The 27,624-nt window shown below is 36.5% G+C and overlaps 3 protein-coding genes, 1 long non-coding RNA gene and 1 other non-coding gene across 7 annotated transcripts in view; 3 read left to right on the top strand and 2 right to left on the bottom strand.

Annotated features, from left to right (window-relative positions):
• Positions 1-413: 413 nt before the first annotated feature.
• On the top strand, positions 414-8,209 carry slc6a19b (solute carrier family 6 member 19b). 2 transcript variants are annotated; one of them, XM_027148796.2, is made up of 12 exons: positions 414-805; positions 3,798-3,938; positions 4,103-4,240; positions 4,452-4,633; positions 5,512-5,622; positions 5,833-5,945; positions 6,069-6,197; positions 6,289-6,445; positions 6,569-6,773; positions 6,881-7,040; positions 7,300-7,462; positions 7,777-8,209. In XM_027148796.2, the coding sequence occupies exons 1-12, from the start codon at positions 607-609 to the stop codon at positions 7,909-7,911; spliced, it is 1,833 nt and encodes a 610-aa protein (XP_027004597.1). In that variant the 5' UTR covers positions 414-606; the 3' UTR covers positions 7,912-8,209. The 2 variants fall into 2 exon arrangements, with proteins under 2 accessions (XP_027004597.1, XP_047666792.1); XM_047810836.1 differs by lacking the exon at positions 414-805 and adding an exon at positions 2,571-2,589.
• A 279-nt stretch (positions 8,210-8,488) lies between these two features.
• On the top strand, positions 8,489-19,317 carry LOC113644865 (sodium-dependent neutral amino acid transporter B(0)AT3-like). Its single transcript, XM_027150017.2, has 12 exons — positions 8,489-8,956; positions 10,575-10,715; positions 10,994-11,131; positions 13,288-13,469; positions 13,567-13,677; positions 14,327-14,439; positions 14,895-15,023; positions 15,104-15,260; positions 16,225-16,429; positions 17,343-17,502; positions 18,118-18,280; positions 18,629-19,317. The coding sequence occupies exons 1-12, from the start codon at positions 8,776-8,778 to the stop codon at positions 18,821-18,823; spliced, it is 1,875 nt and encodes a 624-aa protein (XP_027005818.1). The 5' UTR covers positions 8,489-8,775; the 3' UTR covers positions 18,824-19,317.
• On the bottom strand, positions 11,703-11,775 carry trnav-uac. The gene has a single exon. It is a non-coding gene; the product is annotated as a tRNA-Val (tRNA).
• A 140-nt stretch (positions 19,318-19,457) lies between the features above and the next one.
• Positions 19,458-27,481, top strand: si:ch211-254p10.2 (solute carrier family 40 member 1). Of its 2 annotated transcripts, none has more exons than XM_047810837.1 (9): positions 19,458-20,512; positions 21,132-21,235; positions 21,665-21,732; positions 21,848-22,007; positions 23,153-23,268; positions 23,411-23,537; positions 23,699-23,953; positions 24,431-25,096; positions 26,258-27,481. In XM_047810837.1, exons 2-9 carry the CDS (start codon positions 21,133-21,135, stop codon positions 26,554-26,556), a joined length of 1,794 nt encoding a protein of 597 aa, XP_047666793.1. In that variant the 5' UTR covers positions 19,458-20,512; position 21,132; the 3' UTR covers positions 26,557-27,481. The 2 variants fall into 2 exon arrangements, with proteins under 2 accessions (XP_047666793.1, XP_027005073.2); XM_027149272.2 differs by having other exon boundaries at positions 19,458-20,470.
• Positions 20,668-27,624, bottom strand: part of LOC113644432 — an 8,741-nt gene continuing 1,784 nt past the window's right edge. Inside the window, exons 2-3 of the long non-coding RNA XR_003440998.2 lie at positions 23,671-23,901; positions 20,668-23,530 (exon numbers count right to left, since the gene is read on the bottom strand). This is a non-coding gene — a long non-coding RNA (uncharacterized LOC113644432). The remainder of the gene's footprint in view (positions 23,531-23,670; positions 23,902-27,624) is intronic.

The raw sequence follows: 27,624 nt of genomic DNA on the forward strand, positions 1-27,624 counted from the left end.
TGAATTTGAATACGACCTATGACTTTGATGATTTTTATTATATAATTTGTCCAATATGATAAATTTGCATGAAAAGACAGTACTCAAATAAACAACACTGCATGTCTTCAAAAAATCTGTGTGTGTGGATGTGCGTGTGTGTGTGTGTGTGTGTGTGTGTGTGTGTGTGTGTGTGTGTGCGCGCGTACGCATATGTGCATAAAGTTTCCTGGATAAATTACCTGGATGTTGGACCCTTTTTAAAGTTTCTACTCAAGTGATATAAAGATTTTTATCTTCATTTATTAACCGTTTAGATGTTTAGAGGTGTATGCACCTGTCTGCTTACGCAGGTGGATATGATGACACTAATTATTGTCACACATCAGGCTCTGTCAGATGTTCCCTTTATCTAGCTGACATGACACATTCCCCTTTTGATGGTAGCGTACACATGCCATGAGCTGATGTTGTGCTAAAGTTCACCATATTTATTCACCTTTCTCTAAAACGCCTGCCCCATTAGTCAAAGTCCCCCCCAGATCCAGTTCACATACATCTCAGCTGCCAGTGAGAAATTACTAAGAACCAGGACCTAGAGAGAAACAACAGGAATTGAGCAGGACAATGAAGCTGAAGATCCCCAACCCGGGCCTGGATGATCGGATCCTGAGCCACGAACAGCTGGAGAAGCTGGAGATTGAGGAGGCAGGGGACAGGCCACAATGGGACAACAAAACCCAGTATATGCTGACTTGTGTGGGCTTCTGTGTGGGACTTGGTAATGTGTGGCGCTTCCCCTACTTGTGTCAGAGCCATGGGGGAGGTGAGAATATATCTTTTATCCCATTACCTTATAAGTGGCATTTTAGCATAGAATATACATTTATAATATTTAACTGAGACTGTAGTCCTCTGTGATTAGTCGTTGTCTTTCAGGATATATAATGAAGAGTTTTCTTAGTGAAGTTGCTCAAACTAAAAACTTGAAATGAAATAGGGTTAGCCAGATATTTTTTAATATCTGATTTGTGGAAACTTTTCTTAATCTCTTCTCAGTGTCATGTTCACGGTAAAGGCTTACTTTCTAATCTATAGCACTCCAAACTGGATTGTGTTTTAGATCAATTTTTTAATAGTTACACTCGTTATGATATACAGAAAGATCAGGGATTCTTTAGGAGTGTCCTGAAAGATGAATATGTTCAGGTCAACCTGTTATATGCCTCACATTTCTCTCTTGCTGCATATTTGGACTCCTAGTACATGATAGTAGTGTAAAATAAGATAAGAAGTGCGCAGGTATTTTTAATGGAAAGCTATTTTAGGAATCCACAAAATCTTCAAATATTTCAAACCAAACAAAACTCAAATAATACAATGATATGCAATTAAAAAGCCAGAAAGGTCACAACGGTGATATCTGTTAAAAAAGTGAACTGGATTTTAGTGAGAAATGATGGTTCAGCATTACCTTTAAGCATTAGAGAGTTTTTTGTCTAAATAAAACAGAGCCGCTGTTAAATGATTCACACTGGTTTCCCTAAAATAGTGTCCGGACCTAAAAACAGCCCCTTGTTATACTGCCCACTTTCCTGGTCAATCCATAAGTTATTACAAAGTTTAACTGCTGTATTTTTGTTTACTCGGATAATTAAACGTTAACCATCTCATGGTCAGATTTCTCAAACATTAAGCAAAACTTAGTTAATGCATCACACTTTCTAAATTTTCTGTGAAAAGTCATCAGAAACAGCTTGGCTGATAAATGATTAATTAACAGTGATGCATTTTTGTAAATTGTAACATGTTTGGTGTGTCTAATTTTTGTTATATATGCATTTAGTAAATCATTTTTAACAAAATATCCAAATGCCAAGTCACACGTCATGGCCAATGGTATGTGAACAGCCTAACCAATACATATTGGTTTTTCCCAAACTGTTGCCAAAAGACAACTGTATAGGACCTTATTATTCGGTAGCAGTACGATTTCCCTCTCCAGGAACTAAGTGGCATGAACCTCATTTATCAATTTTGGGTTGAAAATCTAGAGGAAGCCTTCACAAAATGCTTGTGTGGATGTTTTTATAAGAGCTATGGAATATTTAACAAGCATATATAGATGTGATCGAGCGGGTGCCCATATAGTGGTTTTCAAAATACGGTTATAGTGCCCATATTTTGCCCATATAGTGGTTTCATCCCATATAGACATTTTCTGTATATTCTAAATATTTTTGCCAGTTTAGCACTAGTGTGAAAATGTAAGTTAGTATTATCATAAACATTCTCTTAAACATTAGCCAAAGGTCTTTTTAATCTCCCTGGTAGATCTTGGTATCTACGTTTCTTGGTTTATAGGTTTCTTGTCAGACTCGTACCTTTTAATGTGCGATTTACAACAGCAGCAGTCTATAAGGCTCACGGCCAAATACTAGTCGGGAAAAGTCACAGTACCAATGACCCCTTCATATTATATTAACTTCACTGTGGTTTAACTATCAGTATCATCTTCATGGACTCACTCTTCCTAGGAAAATCTGCACTGCATACAACAGTAAAGGACAAAAGATACAAAACTTTAGAATGGAATATTCTCATGCATGGGTATGTTACTTAATAGACCTGCTTTAATCTTTCATCACCTGTGTGAGCATCTTAAGAAAAGCACATCAGTTAACGGAGTAAAAACCATTATCACATTTTATTGAGTGTGTGAAACTCTAAGCCCAGAATGTGCTTTGTTAGAGAACAGTATGTTCAAGTTGGTACAGCTTGTTAAAAAGGCTGATAAGAGTGCCATGTCATAGCTATTCCTGTATATACCTCCTTTGAATGACCTCAGTGTATTCAAATTGTGAACAAAACTACCGTAGTGCACACATTCAGAGTCGGCCGTGCTGTGGAATTTTAAGTTGGCCCAACACACACTCTTTAATAACAGATAATATGGCATTTTGATAATTTATAATGTACACCTGATCATTCATGCAGGTCTAAACATCTAAACAGCCAAGCACACTTTTTCTTCATTCTGAGGTTTGATGTGAACATGCATACTGAAGCTTACGACCTGTATCTGCATGATATTTGTTTAATTGCACTTCTTAAGTATCTGCACAAATATGTCGGTGTACAGTTGTTTCTAATAAAGTGGGCAGGGAGTTTGTACAGTATACACAGATATAAATAAGAGCACTTTTAAAAAATAAAAGCTGTGAAGTTTGTGGGACAAAGAAAGACCTCATTTATTAATGTACACGGATGGTGTATTTACACTGACATATTTACAGCATTCGATTCAATTCAATTCACTTTTAAAAATGGACATTGTCACAAAGCAGCATTACAGGAACATGGAAAATATGAATAATAAATGATAAAATTTTAACTTAAAAAATTATATTTATCCCTAACAAGCCAAGCTGGAGGCAACATCTTTAGTAACTGACTGATCATGATTTACATTAGACTACTAGTTTCATTATGTCCTAAATTCAGGGAAATATAATCAGGTGAATTCTTTAGATAAGGCATGTATTAACAAACAAAAATAATCCTTTGTACTTTTCTGTTTAGACCACACTTACTGTATATCAGTTTCATTTAATATACAGATACAGATATGACTATCTAGAGCACTAAACAGATACAGATACAGATAGTGGCATTGAGTTACCCCATACCCAACACTGCTACACAAATGCTTCCTAAATGTGTATAGTGCATTACTGGGATTTTCAAAACAGCCAGAATAAAGATTTATACAAGTGGTGCACTTAATTACAGTTTTCTGTTCATTTGTCCCCTTTCAGGAGCCTTTATGATTCCTTTCCTGATACTGCTCGTGTTTGAGGGCATTCCACTTCTTCACCTGGAGTTCGCCATTGGACAGCGTTTGAGGAAAGGCAGTGTGGGGGTCTGGAGGTCCATTAGCCCATACATGACAGGAGTAGGTTAGTTGAAATTCATTACCACCAACTAGAGTGATCCTACTTGGAAAAGTTAAATATTTACAGCAGCAATAAAACACCACTATAGATAAGCAGTAATTGTTGAGCTAAATCTTCAAATCTTTGTGTAATAATAAATATCGTACATCATGTTCTTCTTTCCACAGGAATTGCGTCCATGTGTGTGTCTCTGTTGGTAAGCCTCTACTACAACACTATAATTGCCTGGGTCATGTGGTACTTCTTTAACTCATTCCAGGACCCGCTACCATGGAGCCAGTGCCCCGTCAATGCAAATAGAACAGGTACAGAAGATAATTGTGATTAGAGAAAGCCACATTTTCATTTCCAATCTGGATACAGAATTTGTCTAATGAAACGTTCTTAAAACGTTCCTTTACGTTTCTTCAACCTATCGAATATCCTTAAACCAGTACTAGGTCATATAATATTCTGTGCTCATAATTCTGAGCATGTGTACCACTTCACTTACTGTAACCATGACAACATTGACAGGTTTGGTGTCAGAATGTGAGAGGAGCTCCCCTGTGGATTATTTTTGGTACAGAAAGACGCTGGACACAACAACAACTATAGATGAATCAGGAGGACTAAAGTGGTGGATGGTGCTGTGTCTAATCTCTGCCTGGGCTGTACTCTATGTCTGCTGTATCCGTGGAATAGAGACCACTGGCAAGGTATTTTGTTTCTGATAGGATAAACTAATAAGTGCTGTTTAAAAGCTTATATAAAATGCTTCATGCCAGGGTAGAGCTGATAGACCAGCTTGTGGTGATTGTGAAAACATTTTTTAAAATAGATTCTGTCTGTAGTTTCCTTTTCCTGTGTCTTTATTACTGATTCTCAGACCTGACAGCTTGACCTGCACTGTTAATCTTAACAGCTCAACCTTCTAATTTAATCGAATTAAAATCTAAAAACTAAGTGCTGAAAATTAGAGGCCTTTATCTAAAAGGTACACATACTTCATATTACATAAGAGCCTTTATCAACTCTATCAGTAGTTTTAAAATACAGTACAGACAGAGTGCTATAAAAGGTAAGTGCCAGTCTAGTCATCAGAAAATGTTTGTGAGAACATTAAGATCTCATCATGTTTAAGCAAGTAACTTCTTTTTAAGTATGAAAGCACATTTAAGCTCAAATACACTATGTACATTTTCTACAAAAATGCTGTGTACTTCAAAAAATTATGAAGCATGTTATATGGGACAACCATATAATAGATGTTTTTGACTTTTATAGTATTTTACTACTGTACGTCCTATAAAATTTAATAATATTGTTGTGTAAGAATAATGACTCATAAAGTCATTAATTTTTATGTTTATTGCAATGGAAATAGAGATGGTATGCTGTTAAAACAGGCGGATGCATTGAAATGCATGCAATAAAGATGTGCACAATGAAGCTATGACTAATAAATGCTTATTGCTTAATTGACAATTGTACCAAACGTATGGTTCTAGCGAGGAATTGTATATCTGCAAATTGAATCAGCTTTATATCTGATATTACTGGAACTAAAAAGGAACTCTTTATATCTCCTTCCAAGGCAGTATATGTGACCTCTACATTACCCTATGTGGTTCTTACCATTTTCCTAATCAGAGGGTTGACTCTGAAAGGCTCCGTCAATGGGATTATATTTCTTTTTACACCAGATGTAAGTATAAGAAAATCACTGTCTTTGGTTACTGAAGTTCCATTTAGTGAACATTGCAATTACCATGATTTGCTATATTGCTACATATTGTAGTCATGTATCCTAGGAAAATGTGTGTGTGTGTGTGTGTGTGTGTGTGTGTGTGTGTGTGTGTGTGTGTGTGTGTGTGTGTGTGTGTGTGTGTGTGTGTGTGTGTGTGTGTGTTTGTAGCTCAATGAGTTAGCAAATCCATCAACCTGGCTGGATGCAGGTGCTCAGGTATTCTATTCCTTCTCACTGGCGTTTGGTGGCCTTATCTCCTTCTCCAGCTACAACTCAGTACAGTAAGTTAACAAGTGACAGCAATTGATCAGCATTTCTAAAGGTAGAGGCAACTGCTGAAAAATATGTTAAATGTTACCCACTCCCCAGTATTGGGACTTAAGGTACATATCTTCATCTTTCAGTAACAACTGTGAGCAAGATGCCGTGATCATTTCCATCATCAATGCCTTCACCTCAATCTTTGCTGCCACTGTAATCTACACCATCATCGGTTTCAGAGCCACGGAAAGATACGATGACTGTATAGCAACGTACGTACTTATAAGACTTATTCCCTTGCAAGCAGATATCTGAACCTGGATAAGAAGTTATCTAATAATGTGCTCTAAATCTGCCCTGCAGAAACATTATGACTTTGCTGAACACATTTGACCTTCCAGAAGCAAACATCACTGAAAGTAACTACAATCAAGTTTTTCAAGAGCTTAACAACACATACCCCAGCATCATTCAGGATCTAAGTCTTCAGACCTGCAACCTGGACACATTCCTCAGTGAGGTAAAATCCTCTTTTCTCTCTTCATGTTCATGGATTTCACCTTGTTTATCACAGATTTGAGATCTAATTTCTATCTTTATGTTTAAGGCATGATATAATATAGAGACTTGTCTTGTTAAACAGGGTGTAGAGGGCACAGGCCTGGCCTTTATTGTCTTCACTGAGGCCATCACCAAGATGCCTTTGTCTCCACTCTGGTCTGTCCTATTCTTTGTCATGCTCTTCTGCCTTGGCCTGTCCTCCATGTTTGGAAACATTGAAGGGGTCCTGGTGCCTTTGCAGGATTTAAAGGTCTTCCCCAAACATTGGCCTAAAGAAGTCATCACAGGTGCAGTATTCAGAGACAGATCATTAGTCACACATTAATAGTAAAAGATGCTCATTGTTGTTTTTGTTAAATGGTATTAAAGTAACACATTGGGATTTCTTTTTCAGGAGTGACCTGCGTGGTGTGTTTTTTCATTGCGTTAATATTCGTCCAAGGGTCAGGGAATTACTGGCTGGCACTCTTTGACAATTTTGCTGGTTCTATCCCTCTACTCATTATTGCCTTCTGTGAGATGGTTGGAGTGGTGTATATTTATGGAATAGATAAGTAAGTGAAAGGCCATTTCCTCTGATTTTGTTTTCTTTTTACATGCCTTTCTGGAACACCTTTGTTCCATACCCTATTATTTTTCATGCCTTGGTATAATAGCCAATACCTATTATTTTTGTCTGTGGAGTACTTAAAGAGAAAGACTGTGGTGTGAAAATTACAGCAGACATGGTTTAAAAAAATCTCAGTGAAAGCAAAACTACTGCACAATTGAGTGTCATCAAATCTCTGACCAACCAATGTCCTCTCCCACCAGGTTCAATCAGGACCTGGTCTTCATGATCGGCCATAAACCCAATATCTTCTGGCAGGCCACATGGAGATTTATCAGCCCCCTCATCATGCTGGTTATCTTCCTCTTCTATTTTGTTACCACCATCTCCAAGGAACTCTTTTACATCGCCTGGGACCCTGAATCGGTAAAGTTACTCATAACCTGCTTGATACATTTCCTAAGAGCTTAAAGAATAACATGACACGTGTTAAGTTTGTAAGTTAAATTGCCATGTGATCTCATTCCATGAGTGGCTGTGGTTGAAACTACTTAGAGTGGGTGTGGTAAATACTACCTACAGTACACTTACATTTAATCATTTAGCAGACACTCTTTCAGAGTGACTTACGTATTAAACACCGACGTGACTCATGCATCCCTAGTGGTCAGGGAAGAAATGCTTCATAGACAGGAGTTATATAAAGCCTGACAATCTCTTCTCATCTCTTTGTATTGCAGGAAAAATTTCCTACTTTGGAGCAGAAGCCCTACTCACCCTGGATTTATGTAATAATCTTCATATTGGCTGGGGTTCCTAGTCTTTCTATACCTTGTGCTGCCATTTTCAAGGTTATACGAAAGCGATGTTGTTAACTAGATGTGTGTATATATATATATTTTGTAAACTGGATGTGTGTGTGTGTGTATATATATATATATATATATATATATATATATATATATATATATATATATATATATATATATATATATAATTGGATAAATAGTATTATTTCTTTATGTCACTACGTTAAAGGACTCTTTCCTACAATTCTGACAGTAACAATAGACTACTGTTAGAAATGCTCCCCCTTGCTGGTTTTATGACATTCCAGTTACAGTGTATCATGTCAGATTCTGCTTGTAATTTCCAATAAATGCCCATAGTATATGTTTGTTGTACCAAATACACTAAAGAACTTTATTTATTTTTAGCAAACATTTTCACTGTACTATATGTGCATGATCTGAACATCTGACCAGTTTTGTTAATGAACATGGCTTGTTAACGGACATGGTTCAATTTGAATTAATTTAAGCAATGCTTTCCCAAGGCATTTATATATATATATATATATATATATATATATATATATATATATATATATATATATATATATATATATATATATATATAACAAGTTAATGTGTAGATTAGATGCTCTGTGCAACCACAGCTTGCTTAAATAAACAGCAGTGTAGGAGTGTTTGCCACTCTGTTACTGTATGGGCTTCCTGGCATATCTCAGCAGCACAGGAGATGTGCCAGAAAGATGAAGTACAGTGCAGTATAACTGTAATGTGGGATTGAACAAGTGTTTAAAGCTCCTCCTCTTCTACTGATGAAAAAGACCCCGGATTTTATCAAGGTAAAGGGAAACGAGATCTGGTGTGATGAGGAAATGACTGTCAGAACTGGTGTGTAACTCACAAGACAACCAGAAAGTAAACTGAAGAATGGATGGAGCTCAGAGCACCAAAGACTTTGAGCTTAATCAAGTTCCAGAGGAAACAACTAAGACCGATGAACGGCCCAAATGGGACAATAAGGTTCAGTACCTGCTGACATGCATCGGATTTGCTGTTGGCTTGGGGAATGTATGGCGATTCCCTTATTTGTGTCAGGTATATGGAGGAGGTAGGAAACATTTGGATGATTATTACATGCAAAATAGTGATTAAATTCATTTAATTAATAAAAATGAATTCATGTATTTTCATGTTGTGTTGTTTACTAATTGACTGTTGTCTTGCATATAAGTTGGTTTTAGGATTGCAGATTTAGATATTCACATCACATAGTATCGAATTAAAGTTTCTACATATTGTTTTTTTTTTTAAATAATTCTATAATGTATATTATTGAGCTTGGATATAGTTATTCGTATATTTATTTAAGTGTCCTGTTTGTACAAAATTCAAGAATAAAAAGCCATGTGGCTTCAATAAATTGGAAAAATATAGTATTTTACTTCAAATAATTAGACTATGTTCATAAATAAGCTTGTGCTGTAAGAGGTTTGTTTTCAAATAATCTTAGCTGAGCCGCTATATTAAAAAAATCAATTAATCGATCTATATGAAAATGAAAACTAATAATGCTGTGAATTTTTTTATTTTACCATGAAAGCAATATCTAGACAATTTGAAAGAATTGTAAGCTGGTGTTTGGGTTAAATATTTTCTTCTTGTGAACCAGAAGTTCAGCGGACAGTTATCCATTTTTGTTTTGGTTACAGATCCACATACTCTTAGAGCATGTTATAAAACGTATACCACAAGCTAAAATTTGATGAACAAGGCCATACACTCAAACCAAGATGCACAGCAGTGACGGTGTCAGAGGAAAGAGTTGGTGTTCAGAGGAAACTGTGGTTTAGCGTGTGTAGATGATCACACAGACTGCTTTTAAAGTCACAAAAACATGTCACTGTCTACTTAGCTGATGATAAAAGGTGCACATAAGAAATGTATTGAACTTGATTTAAAAAAAAAACAGTCAAATTAAATAAATAGAAATGATAAAAAAAAAATTATATAACACTATTTCAAATACAGTTTTTGGATGTTAAAAGATCATTTAAAAAAAGTAATAAAGTATAATATTCAGTCCTTAAATTCAAATTTACCTGGGTAGCAAGTTGCTTGCTTCATGAATAACATTGTTACTGGTTTTGTGATCTCATCATGCATGAATTTATAAAACAAGTGTAGATAAAAAAAAATCATATTGACTTTAAGGTTGCCACACACTCACTCGATTCTCAGGTCGTGTTCAGTGTGCTTTTTGCTGTACAAAGTATATAATCATTATCAGGACCTTTTATATAAAGAGATATGGCTCAAATGCATGTAATGTTTGCACTTTCATCACCTTTCATACATGGATTGACTGCTTTTTGTCGAGAGTAAACATACGTGTACATAGATAAACATAGATCATCTCGTCTTGAAATGAATTTAGTTTTTAAATGGAAAATGCTCCCTTTCTAAAGCGAGTGTTAAAGATAAGCTCAGTACGATGACAAGTTATCAAAACACAGGGCAACTTTCAAGAACAATAACGTACTATTCTCTACAGCACATATAGTATGCTTGGAGAGATGAAAACAAGGATAACATGATAGAAAATGCCTTAGTTAGCTTGATAGCCGAATCATAATTGCTTGCTAAGACTGTTGGTCATTTTCTGATGTGCTGATATTCACAGTTCTTGCGAAGCTAAAAGTCTAACAATGTGTTCTGTTTGTTCTTAGGTGCATTTCTGATCCCATACCTCATAGCTCTGGCGTTTGAAGGGCTTCCTCTGCTTCACATGGAGCTAGCTATTGGTCAGAGGCTCCGCATGGGCAGCATAGGAGTCTGGAACTCGATCTCACCTTATCTAGGAGGAGTAGGTAGGCACTCGTAGTCTTATGACAGAACTATGTGCACAATGGTTATGTACAGTTAAGTACTGTATAAGTAAGTTTAGTTTAGTACGGGATTTTTTTTTGTACTGTGTTGCATCAGTAATGATACACTATGGATATGTTTGTGTTATCATTTCTGTTTAACAATGTTGTGAAGTGAAACTCTTACCACTGTTGCTGTGTGTGTGTGCGTGTGTGTGTGTGTGTGTGTGTGTGTGTGTGTGTGTGTGTGTGTGTGTGTGTGTGTGTGTGTGTGTGAGCAGGTGTGGCCTCGATGACTGTGTCATTTTTAGTTGGTTTATTTTATAACACTATACTGGCCTGGGTTCTGTGGTATTTCTTCCATTCATTCCAAAACCCATTGCCATGGGAGTCGTGCCCAGTCAACGCAAATCTCACTGGTAAGACACAAACAGTATCACATTAGTACACATTAAGACCAGAGGTGGGTAGAGTAGCCAAAAATTGTACTCAAGTAAAATAAAGTGACGTGACATACGGCTAAGTACGGTGACCCATACTCAGAATTCGTTCTCTGCATTTGACCCATCCAAAGTGCACACACACAGCAGTGAACACACACACCATGAACACACACCCGGAGCAGTGGGCAGCCATTTATGCTGCAGCACCCAGGGAGCAGTTGGGGGGTTCGGTGCCTTGCTCAAGGGCACCTCAGTCGTGGCCGGCCCGAGACTCAAACCCACAACCTTAGGATTACGAGTCAGACTCTAACCATTAGGCCACGACTTGCCCCCAAAAGATTCTTGCATATCCCAGGCTATTATGAGCCTGGAGTCAAAGCACAGGGTCAGCCATCGTGCGGTTCCCCTGGAGCAGGTGAGGTTAAGGGCCTTGCTCAAGGACCCAACGTAGACGTATCAGCAGCTTGTGGCCTTGAACCCCGACCTTCCGATTAGGAACACAGTGTCTGGACTGGCAGACCATCACATCCTTACAAAAGTTGATTCGTGGTTCCACTGGGGCTCAAACCCAGGACCTTCTGCGTGTAAAGCAGACGTGATAAATGCTACACTATGGAACCAGCTGATTATGTTCTGTTACTTCAGAATAATATGACTCAAGTAAAAGTAAAAAGTAGACATCCAAATAATTACTTGAATAAGAGTAAAAAAGTACTTGGTGAAAAAACTACTCAAGTACTGAGTAACTGTTGAGTAATGTCTGATTTAATTTTTAACACAAGACAACAATCAAGCAGACAAAAATACAAAATAATCTTTAGGCAAATTATGGCTCATCCAATCAATAAAATAAATTAAAATTAATTAATTAAATTAATTAATTAATTGCAAAATAGCTTAAATTAAAATAATTCAGGTAAATTCAAGTACTTAATAAATAAAAATAAATAAAAAATAAATACAAAGAAGTAACACAAATTTCCAAACCTTTATACTTTTTACCAGGCATAACTAGAACGAGGCAGCCCATAAATTCTCATAAACTTTGTGTGTGTGTCTCCAGTGACAGAACAACAGAAGGAAACACACACACATTTCATACCAGGCATGCTGAACAGAAAACTGCACACCGGTCAACGTAAAACGTGTGTGTACGTGTGGGAAATATGCAGAAACAAACTATTTCACCAAAAAATCACTCAGTGACGTCACTATTAAACTTCACCGTCTGCATTGCCGACGGTTTGTGTTGCTAACTAACCCGTCCCGCCGTTCAGATTGAGTATGGTAACGTGACGAGACTACGTTTGATTGCTGAAACACAGTCACGGGGTTAGAGCCTTAGTGGAAGTTTCTCTCTCTGTCAAAAAAAAAACAACATTAAAATTGATGTGTAGAATACCAAAGAGGTAAAAAGAAAAGTAACGAGCTCATTGTAGCCTAATGTAGCGGAGTAAGAGTACAGTTTCCTCTTCACAAATCTACCCAAGTAAAAGTACAAAGTATAGTGATTTAAAACTACTCCTAGAAGTATAATTTTTTCAAAAACGTACTCAAGTAAATGTAACTCGTTACTACCCACCTCTGCTTAAGACAAACCAAACATTTTTTGTTGAAACTTTTTGGTTCTTCCCTAAACTGTTGCCACAATCTGAAGTTTGAAGCACACAGTTGTACAGCATGTCATTGTAGGCTGTAAAAGTATTTCACTTCACTAAAATTAAGATGCCCTCAATTCTACTGAACACGTTTGAGATGAACAGGATTGGCAGCTGCACCCCCAGTCCTCCTCATCCGCTATCACTGCCTGACCTTTGAAAAGAATTGAGAGTATATAGGAAACTGTATATGTGAACATATGAATCTATCAAAGAAAATTAGAGGTACTTAGATAGACAAAGATTTTTAAGTTGAAATTATAATAGTTTTTCCACAATATTTTATACTAAAGGATCTAAAAAGAATCTTCTTACAATGTTCTTAGTGTATTTCTGGTGAATTCAATGGAACCCATAATCTCATACGTCACTCACCACAACCATCTCTTTCCATTACCACATTATTATAATAATGACAGGGCTATACAGTTTCAGTGTCTCATCAGGGTTTATAAATGCTTTATGTTCTTGCAGGGTATGTGGAAGAATGTGAGAAGAGCACTCCAGTGAACTACTTCTGGTACAGAGAAACACTGAATATCACTCCGAACATTTTGAGTAATGGGGGTCTTCAGTGGTGGCTGGTGCTGTGTCTGGCTTCAGCTTGGGGTATTGTCTACATCTGCTTTATTCGAGGCATCGAGACCATCGGCAAGGTCAGGAACCTCCTTACTATCTGTCTCACTTATTACTATACTATTCAATTAATCATATTTATATTCATTAATCAGACTATTAAACCTTTGTGTACAGGCAGTTTATGTCACAGCTACATTCCCATATCTTGTGCTTACCATCTTTCTGGTCCGGGCATTGACTTTGCCAGGAGCTACTATAGGATTGCGCCACCTTTTCACACCGAATGTAAGTATTTTCTGCTGAAGAAGCTCTCGGAGTCTCAGCAGACCGCTATATACCATTTCCCGTTCAGCTGACCCCATCCTTATTTCTTGTGTTACAGTGTCCTTTGTTTCATGTTCATAGACAACACTGGAGTAACTGGAACATATCATGCATTAATTATTTTTGATTATTATGATTAATATACACTTTTTGTTCTTTAAAATATTCTATACTTCCATACACTTATTCATTTGATAAGGGGCAACTTGCTATAAAATATGGGGCCTAGTTAGTTAGTGCTAAATAATCTAGAACCTACTCCTTATCTGTGTAAATAGACTAACACTTTGGTTATTTAAATGTTGAATAGATGTAATCTAATGTACTCTGATGCTGTGTACTTTTGAGGGGTCTTCCTGGTAGTGGTAGTTACAACCTGCTGATCAGTAGTCCAGAGTTATAACTGCCCTTAAATATGACTTTTATCTCAGTGGCTAATTGGCAAAAATCTATATGGATCACTGGCCAAGTTTAATCTTAAATACCAATGGCAAAACGGAAGAGAAATGGAATACTGTGGAAGTGGACTATCTCCTACAGCTGTGTATTTATGAGATATTTGATGCTAAGTATGTATGTATGTTAATGAACTTTCCGTACTTTCTGACAGTGGGAGACATTGAAAAACCCAGCAGTGTGGTTAGATGCTGCAACCCAAATCTTCTTCTCGCTGTCACTTGCATTTGGAGGCCTCATTGCATTTTCCAGCTATAACCCACAAAAGTAAGCCTTATATCACAGACAAATGTACACATTTTATAATCTGCTGCACTCAAGCCAACAGAAAATGCTTACAGAATTTATTACTGATGCATTGTATTGATGAAATATACCTCATATCAAAGGAAAAGGAAAATGTGATAATATGTGGATGTTAAAAATGGAGAATTTATATCCTGAGACAGGGGTTTAATAATGTACTAGTGTATTTATATTTAAAGCTTTAAGAAGTGAAAAGTGGGGGCTTGATAGCTTAGTGATTAGTACCTCATACCTCTGGGGTTGGAGTTTTGATTCCTGCCTCGTTCCCTGAGTCCCTTGGGTTACAGGGTCCCCGTTGCTCTCTATAGGAAAAGTGGTACAGAAAACGGATGAAAATACTGCAAAGACTAAAAATAAAACAACAGTAATAACATAATTTTAACTTTTAATTAAAATTAAATCCTTTTTTTTCCCAGAAACAACTGTGAGCGAGATGCTCTTATTGTTGGCTGCATCAACAGTGCTACCTCGATCTATGCATCGATACCTATTTTTTCTATCCTGGGATTTAAAGCACTGTCAAGCTATAATGACTGTATAAACAGGTAAGCACAAGTTATCTACAGAAAACAAATGACAGAGAATGTCATTGTTGATATATATTTCTTGATTCTTGTTTTCACAGTAATATCCTGGAATTAACAAATGCTTTTAATATTCCGGATATGAATATAACAGAGGACAATTATGAGAGATGGTTGACAGAGCTTAATCATACAAATCCACATGCAATTCAGAACCTTAATCTGAAGATATGCAATCTCCAAGAACTGCTTGATCAGGTATTATTACACACATCACATCACACATCATACATAATGGGTTCATGAGTAACTGTAAAGGCAACCAGTATAAGTCTGAAGAAAATTATATGTAGAGACATAAAATTCTGTACTGTTAAAGGACAATAATCTACAACAAAGGGTTGTGTTATGGTCTGACGCAGCATGACCCAGTGTTTAATTCCCCTTATACCACAGCAATTTATCAACCATTTATGAAATCAATGAAATATCATGCTTTTTACAGTATCCATTATAGTTTCATTCACCATCATGTTATGGAACAAGAGATATGTTATTTCCTGCTTTCACGTCTTATTATAGCAGCTATAAAGAGCTGTTCCTCATTTAGAGCGAAGATCTCTTTCTTTCTGTTTTAGAAATTATAAAAAAAAAAAAAAAAAAAACAGCTTGTCATTTTATAGAAAAACTGGGAAGCACATTGTTTTTTTATCCAGAAAAGAAAAATTGTACTGACCATTAGAAAGGGCTGAAATGAGACACCTTCCATAATTTTTCAATACATGTCTCCTATGAGAAAACTATAAATGTACCACAATAATGAACATAGGTTTTCTTTGTCAGATACAATTCACTATCTCTTTTGTTAATTAATAGATATCTGTCCATGTGTCCATTGAGGGTTGCGAATTTGAAAATGCTGTAGTGTAATACCTGTTGAAGTTTACAACAAAAAGAGAAACCCACTTTCCAGGCCTTCTGATTTGGAAATGCTCTGTTATTAAGTACAGTACAGAAAATCTATAGCCATGACTTATTAGGCTTAGTTCTACCCAGAAACATTACTACTGGGTATTGATATCATGCCAAATAGTTTGAAAATAACACAACCAGTTTCCTGTATTGATTGCTATAAACCTTCTTTTGCTAATGGAGTAGTAAAAAAATATGTTTACAGTTCTTTAAGTTCTGTCAACTCGTCATTCTGTTTGTCATCCCTCAGAGTGCCTCAGGCACAGGTCTGGCATTCATTGTGTTCACTGAGGCAGTAATAAAGATGCCAGGTTCCCAAGTCTGGGCTGTGCTCTTCTTTATTATGCTCTTCAGCCTTGGACTTTCGTCAATGTTTGGAAATCTAGAGGGGGTTTTGACACCTCTGCTGGACCTGCACCTGGTGCCAAAATGCATTCCTAAAGAGATTTTTACAGGTAAATAGACAGACGGTGACAACATAAAGTGGATGATCATTTAATCTAAAGTGGGCTTTCAAGTTATGTTATGAAATATTATTAATGGAAGGGAAACATTAGGATAGTGGTGAGTGGTGAGCTTTTTTTTTGTCTTTTTAAACAAAATCATTAGAAAATCCAACAAAATTATTTTCCATGTTTAGCTCTGTAAGAGATCAGGTCAATTTTACCAGTGGTGTATAAAGTACTAGAACGCAATTAAATGGCAAAAGTGGACACCAAAATTTTATGCATGATGTAATGATGCCAGTTTTAAACCAAATCAGTTCATGTATGTGTGCATTCTCTACAAACAGTGAGTCCAATGAATGCAGTCATTAATAAAAAAAAAATATTCATAAAACAAAAAGACCAAATCAATAAATGTTATTTTTATTTAGTATTGAATGGATTGTTTGCATTAATATTTTGTTTGTGCTATCAACTCTGGTAATAAGAATAGTGAAATTTCACTGCTTTTGGTTGCTGTATTTGCGGCTTTCAGCAGATTAATGTTATAGATAAATGCTTCCAGCTCTGACTGCGCGTGCACGCTGCGCGTACTTGTGCTTCTCTATAGATCGTGCGGAGCTGCGTAATGCAATCTAGGAGCAGTGATTCGCCAAACCTCCCTTATTGCAGTCGCACAAATTTTTTCTTATGATTTAATTTTGTAGTAATGAGTAACAAAGATGCTTAGTGGAAATATAGCGGAGTAAAAGTATACATTTTATCTAGGAAATGTAGTGGAGTAAAAGTGAAAGTTGTTATAAATTTTAAAAGCGAAGTAAAGTACAGATACGTGAAATTTCTGAAAGTACAGTAACGAAGTATTTGTACTCCGTTACATTACAACACTGAATTTTACCAACTGAATCACCTTTCTTTGTAGGTCTGATGTGCATGCTTTCCTTTTTTGTGGCACTCATCTTCACTTTGGGATCTGGAAACTATTGGCTGACCATCTTTAATAACTACGTAGGTTCCCTGCCTCTGCTGGTCATCGCCTTTTTCGAGATCACAGCCGTGATGTACATCTACGGTGGCAACAGGTGCTTCTTAACTTGTTAATGGAATGTACTTTAGGGTCCAAATTGAGTCCTCTATTAAGTTGTTGTTTTATTCCTTACATATGTTTCTCATAACAGGTTTTGTGAAATTATGTCTTTGGGCAATACTACATACACTACATTCTTCACTAATACAGACAAATATGGTAAAATCAACCACAAAGTTTAGACTAGATTAGATTAGATTAGATTAGTATAGATTAGAATAGATAAGATTAGATTAGATTAAATTAGATTAGATCCAATTTTATTGTCATTACACATGTACAAGTACAAGGCAACGTGAATGTGAAACCGATACAGAAATACACTAGTTAAGATTATTCAGGGAGGAAAAAGAGGTGATAAATATAACACCATAACACATGGTATACATTTGAATGACTTCACAAACAGAATTGTATGATATAATTTCATTAAAAATATCTTTGTTTTTATTAGTGATATTAATGATATTAACTTATTCTAAAGAAATCATTCTTGGTAATAAGGCACTGCATGTATGAAGCTGTATGGAATAAGCTGTACTTGTATAAGGTATCCAACACTTGTTTTTCCTCAAACCATCAGTTTTATACCATATTTCCACCCTCTCAGATTCAGTGATGATATAGAATGGATGACAGGACGAAGACCCAACCTGTACTGGCAAGCTACATGGAGGGTGATCAGTCCTTTGATGCTGCTGGTGGTCTTGTTTGCTTACGTGGTGGTACAGGCACAAGAAAATCCCACCTATGATGCATGGAACCCAGATTATGTAAGAACCTCATATGCTGTTAAACTGTAACTAGTATGTTAGGTTCATGGTTACCTGTATGGGATGTGGTAGCTCAGTGGTTAAGGTGTTGGGCTACTGATCGGAAGGTCGTGGGTTTGAACCCCAAGTTGCCACTGCTAGGCCCCTGAACAAGGCCCTTAACCTTCAGTTGTAAGTCACTCTGGATAAGGGTGTAAATGTACTTATTTTTAAAGCCTGTAACAATAACTGTTTCAAACAAAAGACAAAATTTATACAGTGCAATGTTATTAAGCATTAGATAGTAATGTTGGAGTGGTGCTGGCTACATGGAATACAAATAACCTGATGTTTTCCTGACTCTCCCAGGTAAATTTCCCGGCGCCAGAAATCCTGAAGTATCCAGGTTGGGTCTATGCCATTTGTATTCTCCTGGCTGCTGTTCCCTGCTTACTTATTCCGCTTTGGGCTCTGTGTCATTTTATTAAATTTTCATGGAAGTACCTGGCAGACAGACAGATTAAAATATTTCATGATAATGAAGGGTATGAGGTGGAAACATAAGTAAGGTAGAATGTTGAGTATACAAATTAATTATTTCTGATTCAAAACATATCTGTGGAAGACACTGTGCTTTGTGTACTGATTTTATAAAGATAACATTAACACCAATGTACTGTAATCATCTATTTTATCTATTGTTTGTATGTCTATCTGACACATTTATTACTTTACTAAAATAATATGAATGGTCTGCTTTCTGGAAGAGATTTTTTTTCTTGCAGTTCACAAAGATTCACCATTTTTCCTGTGCAATAAATAAAAGGATATGTTCAATGTAATATAGTATATTGGATATACTGTATACTTTATGAATGTTTATTCTAATGGATTAATATTTTGTTTTGTTCGGATGTCTGACCCTATTTTCTCACTCTGGAAGTGTATAATGTTTGTATGGAGGTTTGAATAGCACAGTGAGGTTATTGCTTCAGAAGAGTAATAAACTAATCGGTCACTAAATAAATATGACCTTTGTACTTTATGGTCTGATAAGATGATCTGTCTGTTTTTGGTTATAATGCAATATATGATTGCTGTGATACGATTAGATCAGATCCACTATGTTGTCAAAGAAAAACAACTTACATCAGCCTGAGCATCATTCGCTTTAGATTAGTTATTGAAACCGTTAATTTTCAGGTTGGAATAAAGAATTAAGAGGTTTAAAACTATCTATTTTGTATAAAAATACAAGTTATAGACTCAGGATAGAAAGTTTGTTGACAAGATTACTGATCTATCGGTAGCACATGTCTGGAGTGCTGTGAATAATGGAAATTATGGAATAATTATGGAAACTCTATGAGCTTTTCTCCTGATAATATAGATAACTTGTTTCATTAGACTGAACAGTAGAGCTATATCGTTACACTTCCAGGGTTATATATTGTTCTTTCTCAAAGAGAGATTAGAACGAGGGATGAGGGTTTCACTTCCATTAATGATAAGCCATGGCAGAGAAAAACTAGCTTGAATAGTTTCATAAATAGATGCTGCAGAGTTACACAACATATTACTGAGTTTCCCAAATGGTCTCACTGTGTGCATTTGTGTGTAAGAAAGAGGGATAGATAGATAGATAGATAGATAGATAGATAGATAGATAGATAGATAGATAGATAGATAGATAGATAGAGAGAGAGAGAGAGAGAGAGAGAGAAAGAGAGAGAGAGAGAGAGAGAGAGAGAGAGAGAGAGAGAGAGAGAGAGAGAGAGAGAGAGAGAGAAAGAGAACATGTAATAAAATTAAAAACAGTAATTAATATTCAAAGCAGAGAAAATAGCAAGGGTTTTATAGATACTGCCTGAAGAGGAAGGTCACTATATGTTTATGGAAGAAATAAAGACACAAGATGACTCTCTTTCCACTATTTGTTTGTAATGCTCGGGGGTCGTCGTTGACATTGTCCCTTCTGGTGGTCACATGCTCTGGAATATGCTGCCTTTGTCAGGCTCTATGCCCTGTTTTGCTTTTCTGGCACTTTCATACAATGACGTCCACATACACTGTTATGTTAGCAGTCCTACACTGACTGCAAGTTCAAGTCTGCGGTCATGTCCCTGTAGCTGACACACATGGTAAAGACACTACCATCTTGACATAGGACTTGGATGTAATGCAGGAAGCCTCAGAAATCATATTCAAAAGGTGACTAGGGCTTGCTTCATTAGGATTGTTCCTTGGTGTGAGGTAAATGAATATAGATTGAATTATTTGGTATCATTTTAGATTAAAGTTTGCTGAACTTATATAATTTACTACATTGGGCAACATTAACAATTGTTACAGTGAGAATTAATAAAGCATATGAAATGTTCAATAAGTAACAGTGCTCAGTGCATGTGTGAATTTACATTTGTTTATTTGCCACACTTAATGCACCACCATCCATAAAAATAATTCAACCAAAAACACAAAATAGCAAAACATTAATTCCAGCATGTTACTAATATTTGACTAAACTAAACGAAAGGTTTTTGTCATTCAACAACTGTAAGCATGTTGGTTAATGTGTTGCCGTTGTAGACAATTTTACTCCTTTAGTAATTGATGATATAAATGTTGGTTAATACAAGTGTTGATTATTTGGCTTATGTGGATTTTTTCCCTTAATGCTTTACACTTCACTACAGATATCCTGTAGATACATTGAAATATACAGAATACTAGCTACAAAAGGATTACTTGTATTAACTCATTTATATCAGCACTTTTTTAAAATAAAAATAATAACACACACAACACACATGCTCAATACAGGGTATGGTTTATGCACTGCCAGTTTAAAAGCTGTATTTGTCTTCTGTAGCATGTCTTTGAGGGCAGATTCCTCTCAGTGTGGCGGTTATATGGGGGAAAATGAGAACAATGACATCAAAGAGTCAAGGGAAAAGAAAAGCAGTGGTAAATCAGGTGAGAAAAATTCAACCAGCCAAACACAAGAGTATAGTTGTTTTCTTCATGCATTGATATTACTCAGATTACTCAGAGTTTTATGTGCATTGCTTGGGTTTCTCGAAATACACCACACAAAATCTATGCTAGTAGGCAGTCCTATAATGCTGTCCTATAATGGTACACAGTGTCCTATGATGGACATCTGTCCTATCTGCTGTGTATTACACATGCACTGTGACCCTACTGAATAATGATTGAATGAATACTTCAAATATTAAACCCCCGAGACTATTAACTATTATAGGCGAGTCTAGAATTACATTACTCTTTTAATGACATACTTTTCCAGTTAGGTTCACAAATTATATACTTTTAGATAAATAACTGAATAAGACTGCAAGATATTTTATCATATTAAACAAAATCAAACTCCCTGTCTCTCAGGATCAGCGCTTAGCTACCTCACAGGCCCCAAGTTCCTCATATATGTCAGTGGAGCATTGTCAATGTGGGTAAGAAGCCATGTTAAATAGAAATAATCAGAGTTTATTCTCTGCTGTGTTTGTCATTTTTCTCTGCTGCATTTGTCAATATTTCACTGGATGTGTTTCTCTGCTTCCATGCCAGGGTGATCGTATGTGGCACTTTGCCATCTCAGTCTTTCTGATTGAGTTGTATGGACATAACTTACTGCTAACTGCCATCTTTGGATTAGTGGTGGCTGGTTCTGTGCTTTTATTAGGTGCTCTTATTGGAGACTGGGTGGACCGTAACCCAAGAAACAAAGGTAGTATATTTGTTGGGTGTGCTGTTCTGTGTCATTATAGTTTGAAGATTCAGTCACAAAGCACTGTGCCTTGCATAAGTATTCCCCTGTTCGAATCAGCTGCCAGTAAAAGTTACCTAATTATTTAAAGAGAGTCATGAGAACAGAGAACATAGAACATAATTAATTAGAACCTGTGTGCAATTAAAATGTCACATGATCACAATATAAGCACACCTGTTCCTTAAAGGCACCCGAGTTTATTAGAGAACAATCAGCATCATAAAGATAAAGGGATAAAGTGTGAAAAAAGTGTGAAAATAAGAAAACATAAAACATTAAACATCCCAAAGAGCACTATGAATTCCATTGTTAAAAATATATAGAATATGGCACAACCAAAGGATGCAGTCCACTAAAAATGAGTGGAATTGTACCAGTATCATTGGTCAGATAAGTAACCAAAATGCCAGGGAGATGGAAAAAACATATATTGGACCAAAGCCCCCCAAAAAAGCTGTTCTCCTGAAAAAGTTATAGGCTCTGATAACACCAACATTTTATATGACCTTGGCACAAAGCACTACATAAGCCAACACTCTGAGAATATAAACCTCATCAATGAAGCATTGGTGGCATCATTTTGTGTGGATATAATTCCTCAGCAGGGCCTGCAAAACTGGTCAGGTTTGTGGGTAAGGGGGATCAATCCAAACACTGGGCAATCTGGGAAGAAAAACTCTGCAGTCTGCAATACAATTAAGACTGGGGAATAGTTTCATTTCCAACAAGATAAAAAATAACTCCAGGAATAATACCAAAGCTATGCTGGAGTTCAAAAACAAGAACCTGTCTTAGGTCTGCCAAAGCATCAGTGGTCACGAGACAAATTTGTTATAGATATATAGAAAATATAGATATGCAAATATGTGTGACAGACCCATATCCCAGAAATCTTGTAGCTGTAAATGCAGATAAAGGTTATTCATCCACCTATTGATCTCAGGGGGTAAATACTTATGCACCAACAATTTCTTGCTCTTTTTTTAGATTAACTATTGTGTAATATATGCTTGTGCTTCATTTAAATGTCAGGGGTTACTAAAGATTGTATGTATTGCTGTTTATTTAAGCTCTGAAACAGTCTTCTATGTTCTCTACTGCAGTGGCTCATGCATCCTTGTTTATTCAGAACATCTCAGTGACAGTCTGTAGTATCATTCTTATGTTGATATTCTCATATAAAAACTGGATTGAGCAAATCTGGGACGGTTGGTTAACTGTGAGTAACTGTTACTTTTCTGATTCATACACACTGTGTTAATACTGATGCATTTTCTATGCTACTACATAACAGAAATATACTACAGAACTACATATAATCCTAATGCATGTAACATGTTGCATCACGTGACTCACACAAGGTGGTTTGTTATACGGTGGTGATCGTCCTAGCAGATGTGGCGAATCTCGCCAGCACGGCCCTTAACATTGCCATCCACAGAGACTGGATAGTGGTCATAACCGGTTACAATCGTGGCCACCTAGCAGGTAAAAATTAATATCTTGATCCACATACATTCAAAATATTAACAATAAAAACACTTTATAACAGTCTAATATTCTAATAACATTTTTAAGTGACTTATTTATTATTAGTATTAGCTGATTTTCGGACACATACAAAGAAAATTGCTCTAATGCCGCTGTAGGGATGAATGCCACCATGCGACGTATAGACCAAGTGATCAACATTTTGGCTCCACTGGCTGTGGGTCAGGTTATGACCCTTGCCTCAAATGTGGTGGGATGTGGCTTTATCCTGGGCTGGAATCTGGTCTCCTTGATTGTGGAGTTTGTCTTCCTCTCTAGAGTGTATCGCATTGTACCAGCACTTTCAGTCAAACTGCCCATACTACATGAGCAGTGTTATATGGAGAGGAGGAGAGAAAGAAAGAGTTCACAAAGTAAGTGGTGTAAAATAATATGCTACAATAAGTCACCCTAAACTTTATGAAATATGTTTCTTAACATTAAAAGTAAGATAAAACGTAAATTTACCACAGTGGAAAAACAGTCGTTAACAGTTTCAGTACAGGACTGTTGCTGGTAATAAAACTAGTACCAAAAACAGAAAAGAGTGGCAATACAAACAATGAAACCGCCTAGTGTGGTTATAATACTGTAAATATAAGCACTATTAGAACACCACTCCTCCAAAAAGATTAGTGGACTATTCCAACTGTATTTTAGTTGTTATTCCACAGCGGGTAGACTATATTAAACTGGGAACTATTACAGTAGCATTGCAATAATTAAGAGGTCTGTAGCCATGTCCTCTGTAATATACATTAGATAGACTGCAAAGTAAATTAAGTCAAAGGAATTCATATGCAACAAAAGTTGGGTAAGTGTACTAACTAGTTTTCTTGTTTATCATGCAGGTGAGAGTTCATTAAGGCAGACAGAGTCCTTGCCTGAGGACTCCAGGGGTCTGCAATTGAAGAGGAGTACCAGCCTTCCACCATTTCTGCAACATCTGCACAGGCTCTTTGACACATGCATGGAAGGCTGGAGAGCTTATTACAGGCAGCCTGTGTTCCTGGCAGGTTTGGGAATGGCTTTCCTTTACACCACTGTGCTGGGCTTTGACTGCATCACCACAGGTTATGCATATACACAAGGTATCAGCGGATCCCTTCTCAGCTTGCTCATGGGCGTCTCCGCCATGGCTGGATTGCTGGGTACGATTGTGTTTACGAATCTCCGCAAAGTCTATGGTCTGATCAAAACAGGTATGATCTCCAGCTGCCTGCATCTGTCCTGTCTGCTGTTGTGTGTGTGCTCTGTGTTCGCACCAGGCAGCCCTATGGACCTTGGCATGTTAAAAGTGTCTAATGCCTCACAAATGGGAGGGATGAATGGTGGAGGACACAGCAGACATGGATACATGATGCAGTGGGGCAACAATCAGCCTCTGCTGCCTGACCGCTCCTCAATCCACTGGACAAACAATACAGTTTTGTTTGATAATGCACCAACAGGGCCAGCACCTGAGTCTTATGTGTCCATTTCCCTGCTGTTCCTAGGAGTCATCACAGCACGAATTGGTGAGAAAACTTGCTGTTTTAAGCATCTTCAATAAGTTCTTTGCATTTAAAATTCATGTTAATTGTGTAGATATTGATAAGAACTGAAGTACGGTACAGTGAATATGTAAAATCCAAACACCCCTAATGAACTACAGTTTAAAGTTAAAGATAAAGTTATATATCCATCATTAATGTGATTTATCAACCAAAAAATATGTAAAAAATAAGCAGAAACATTAGAAAAGAAACACAGTCAAAGCCTTGTTCAAAGAAGTAGAGAAAATAAGTGTAACGGTGACATCACCAAGAGCAGGATGTTCCTCCAAAATTAAGGAAAGAACAAGATGAAAACTAGAAATGAGAAATTCAGCAACATTAAAAGAGATGTGGAAAAAAACTGGTCACTTCCTGCACATGAGAACAATCTTTCGTATTCTTCACACTATGGGATAGGGCGAATAGACAGAATTGCATCTAAATCTTGCCAGACTGTGTGGCAAAATTTGGTATAGTCTGATGAGACTGGAAGCTGGAACTTTTGGGGCATAATTCTAATATATATTATTGGTAAAAAAATAAACAAATAGGCAAAAAAAAAAAAACCCAACAAAAAGAAGGCATCATGGTATTGGCTGTATCAGCTTTAGTGGGGACTAGAGCCCTACTCAAGATAAAGAGAATTATGGATAGCTCCAAATACCTATCTAATTTGGTGCAAAATATGCAAGCCTGTGCTAAACAATTAAATAAGAGGATAAATGTAACCTTTCAGCACCATAAAGAACCAAAGCTCAGATACAAGCCAAGAAAGATTCAGAAGAAGAAAATCAACATTTTGAAATGGCCCATTCAGTGCCCAGATCTAAATTCAATATTTTTTTTAATTAATATCCTGTATTTAACAATGGAAATGTTCAAAAATGTAAACATAAAATTATCTCTAATGAGCAAGCTAAACTTGGTGATGGCAAGAAAAAACTTCCTGAGATGACAAGAGGAACCAGACTTAAAAGGCAACCCATCCTCCTGCAGTGAGACCAGATAGCGAGAATTTAAATAATTTCTCTTTATTAAATTTAATATAAACATAAACGGTAATCTTGGCCATTGCATTGCATTGGTCTGGCATGTGGTCTATGACAATGTTCATATGTTCATCTCTTGCTCTTCTCTTTATAGGTCTGTGGTCATTTGACCTGACAGTAACTCAGCTACTGCAGGAAAACATCTGTGAGTCTGAGCGTGGCATTGTAAATGGAGTCCAGAGCTCAATGAACTACATGATGGATTTGCTACACTTCCTCATGGTGATGTCTGCACCGCAGCCACAACATTTTGGTATTCTTGTCATCATCTCTGTGTTGTTCATTACTGCAGGACACATCATGTACTTCTTGTATGCTCGGAAGGCATTTCAAGGAAACAGTGCCTCGATACGTAAATCACCGTTGTGTGTAACACAAAGCTGCAGACTCTGAAATATATGTGTACCATGCATGCTGCAGCGAATCCTGAACTAATACAGCTGTCTCAATGACAATTCAGTTAATCTCCATACATCTCCATATCCAGCTGCCGGCCATTTTTAGTTGTTCAGCCATAGCAACCCCTGCTATGGGGAATCAAAGACGGGAAACACTACCACCTACTGGAGGTTGGTGGAAGCACCTGTAATTTTGTGAAACTTTCTTACACAAACATATACAGTATAATACACAAACATATATAATATCAGGACGAATGGCAGAATGATAAAGGAATTCACAGTGAATAAATAGGATGTCATCTGAAATGGACCTGTGACTCAACCTCACGTGTTTGAACAGATGACCAATAAATGCAGATATTGAACGTTTCTACCAGCTCTTTCTCTCACTTGTGTTTTATTCTTGTGAAGGAGGTTTGTATGCATCCAACAGTCCAACATGCCTCCAACAATGTTTATACAACAGTCCACTCATCTCGCTTCAAGTGATGTGTTTCTTCTTACCTCAACACCCAACTCTTATGATTAGGACACATTAGCATACATTTCAATTTACATTATTTTGCATAACAGTCATTAACAGAAACTCCATGTATATAGAAATAATGTATGCTGTACATGAAAACAATATAGTTGTGTGGAATTAACTTGTCTAAAACCTACCTGAAACCTTCTGATGTCCAAAATCTAGCAATTAAAACTGAAATTTAAAAAAGGAATTGCAATGTCTATGCGCCTTTTTTTTTTTTTTTGCCATATGACCTTGCCAACAGAGCTTTTAGACTGATGGTTTTCTTGGTGCATAACCTAGTAATCCAGTATCATGTATACATTGATAGAGACTTAAAAGCAGTCTGAATAAAAGCGTTAGCCAAATGCCATTAAAGTAAATGTAATACTTGACTAATAAATGACTAAAATTTGATAGTCTTTAAGCTATTATTATTATTATTATTATTATTATTATTATTATTATTATTATTATTATTATTAAAGAATAGTAATTTAGTAATATATTAACACATTAAACTATTATTAACAAATGTCTTGGACAGCCCCT

Source organism: Tachysurus fulvidraco, chromosome 3 (assembly GCF_022655615.1).
Source record: "Tachysurus fulvidraco isolate hzauxx_2018 chromosome 3, HZAU_PFXX_2.0, whole genome shotgun sequence".
NCBI lineage: Eukaryota > Metazoa > Chordata > Actinopteri > Siluriformes > Bagridae > Tachysurus > Tachysurus fulvidraco.

What these genes read in the sequence shown, in the direction of transcription:
- slc6a19b (XM_027148796.2), top strand. Translation starts at nt 607, where the DNA reads ATGAAGCTGAAGATCCCCAACCCGGGCCTGGATGATCGGATCCTGAGC. An exon ending in GTGTCAGAGCCATGGGGGAG is followed by an intron (nt 806 to 3,797) that starts GTGAGAATATAT and finishes GTCCCCTTTCAG; the next exon opens with GAGCCTTTATGATTCCTTTC. An exon ending in CCCATACATGACAGGAGTAG is followed by an intron (nt 3,939 to 4,102) that starts GTTAGTTGAAAT and finishes TTCTTTCCACAG; the next exon opens with GAATTGCGTCCATGTGTGTG.
- si:ch211-254p10.2 (XM_027149272.2), top strand. Translation starts at nt 20,439, where the DNA reads ATGCAGGAAGCCTCAGAAATCATATTCAAAAG. An exon ending in GAAAAGCAGTGGTAAATCAG is followed by an intron (nt 21,236 to 21,664) that starts GTGAGAAAAATT and finishes CCTGTCTCTCAG; the next exon opens with GATCAGCGCTTAGCTACCTC. An exon ending in TCTGGGACGGTTGGTTAACT is followed by an intron (nt 23,269 to 23,410) that starts GTGAGTAACTGT and finishes GACTCACACAAG; the next exon opens with GTGGTTTGTTATACGGTGGT.
- LOC113644865 (XM_027150017.2), top strand. Translation starts at nt 8,776, where the DNA reads ATGGATGGAGCTCAGAGCACCAAAGACTTTGAGCTTAATCAAGTTCCA. An exon ending in AGTCAACGCAAATCTCACTG is followed by an intron (nt 11,132 to 13,287) that starts GTAAGACACAAA and finishes ATGTTCTTGCAG; the next exon opens with GGTATGTGGAAGAATGTGAG. An exon ending in ATGCATGGAACCCAGATTAT is followed by an intron (nt 18,281 to 18,628) that starts GTAAGAACCTCA and finishes TGACTCTCCCAG; the next exon opens with GTAAATTTCCCGGCGCCAGA.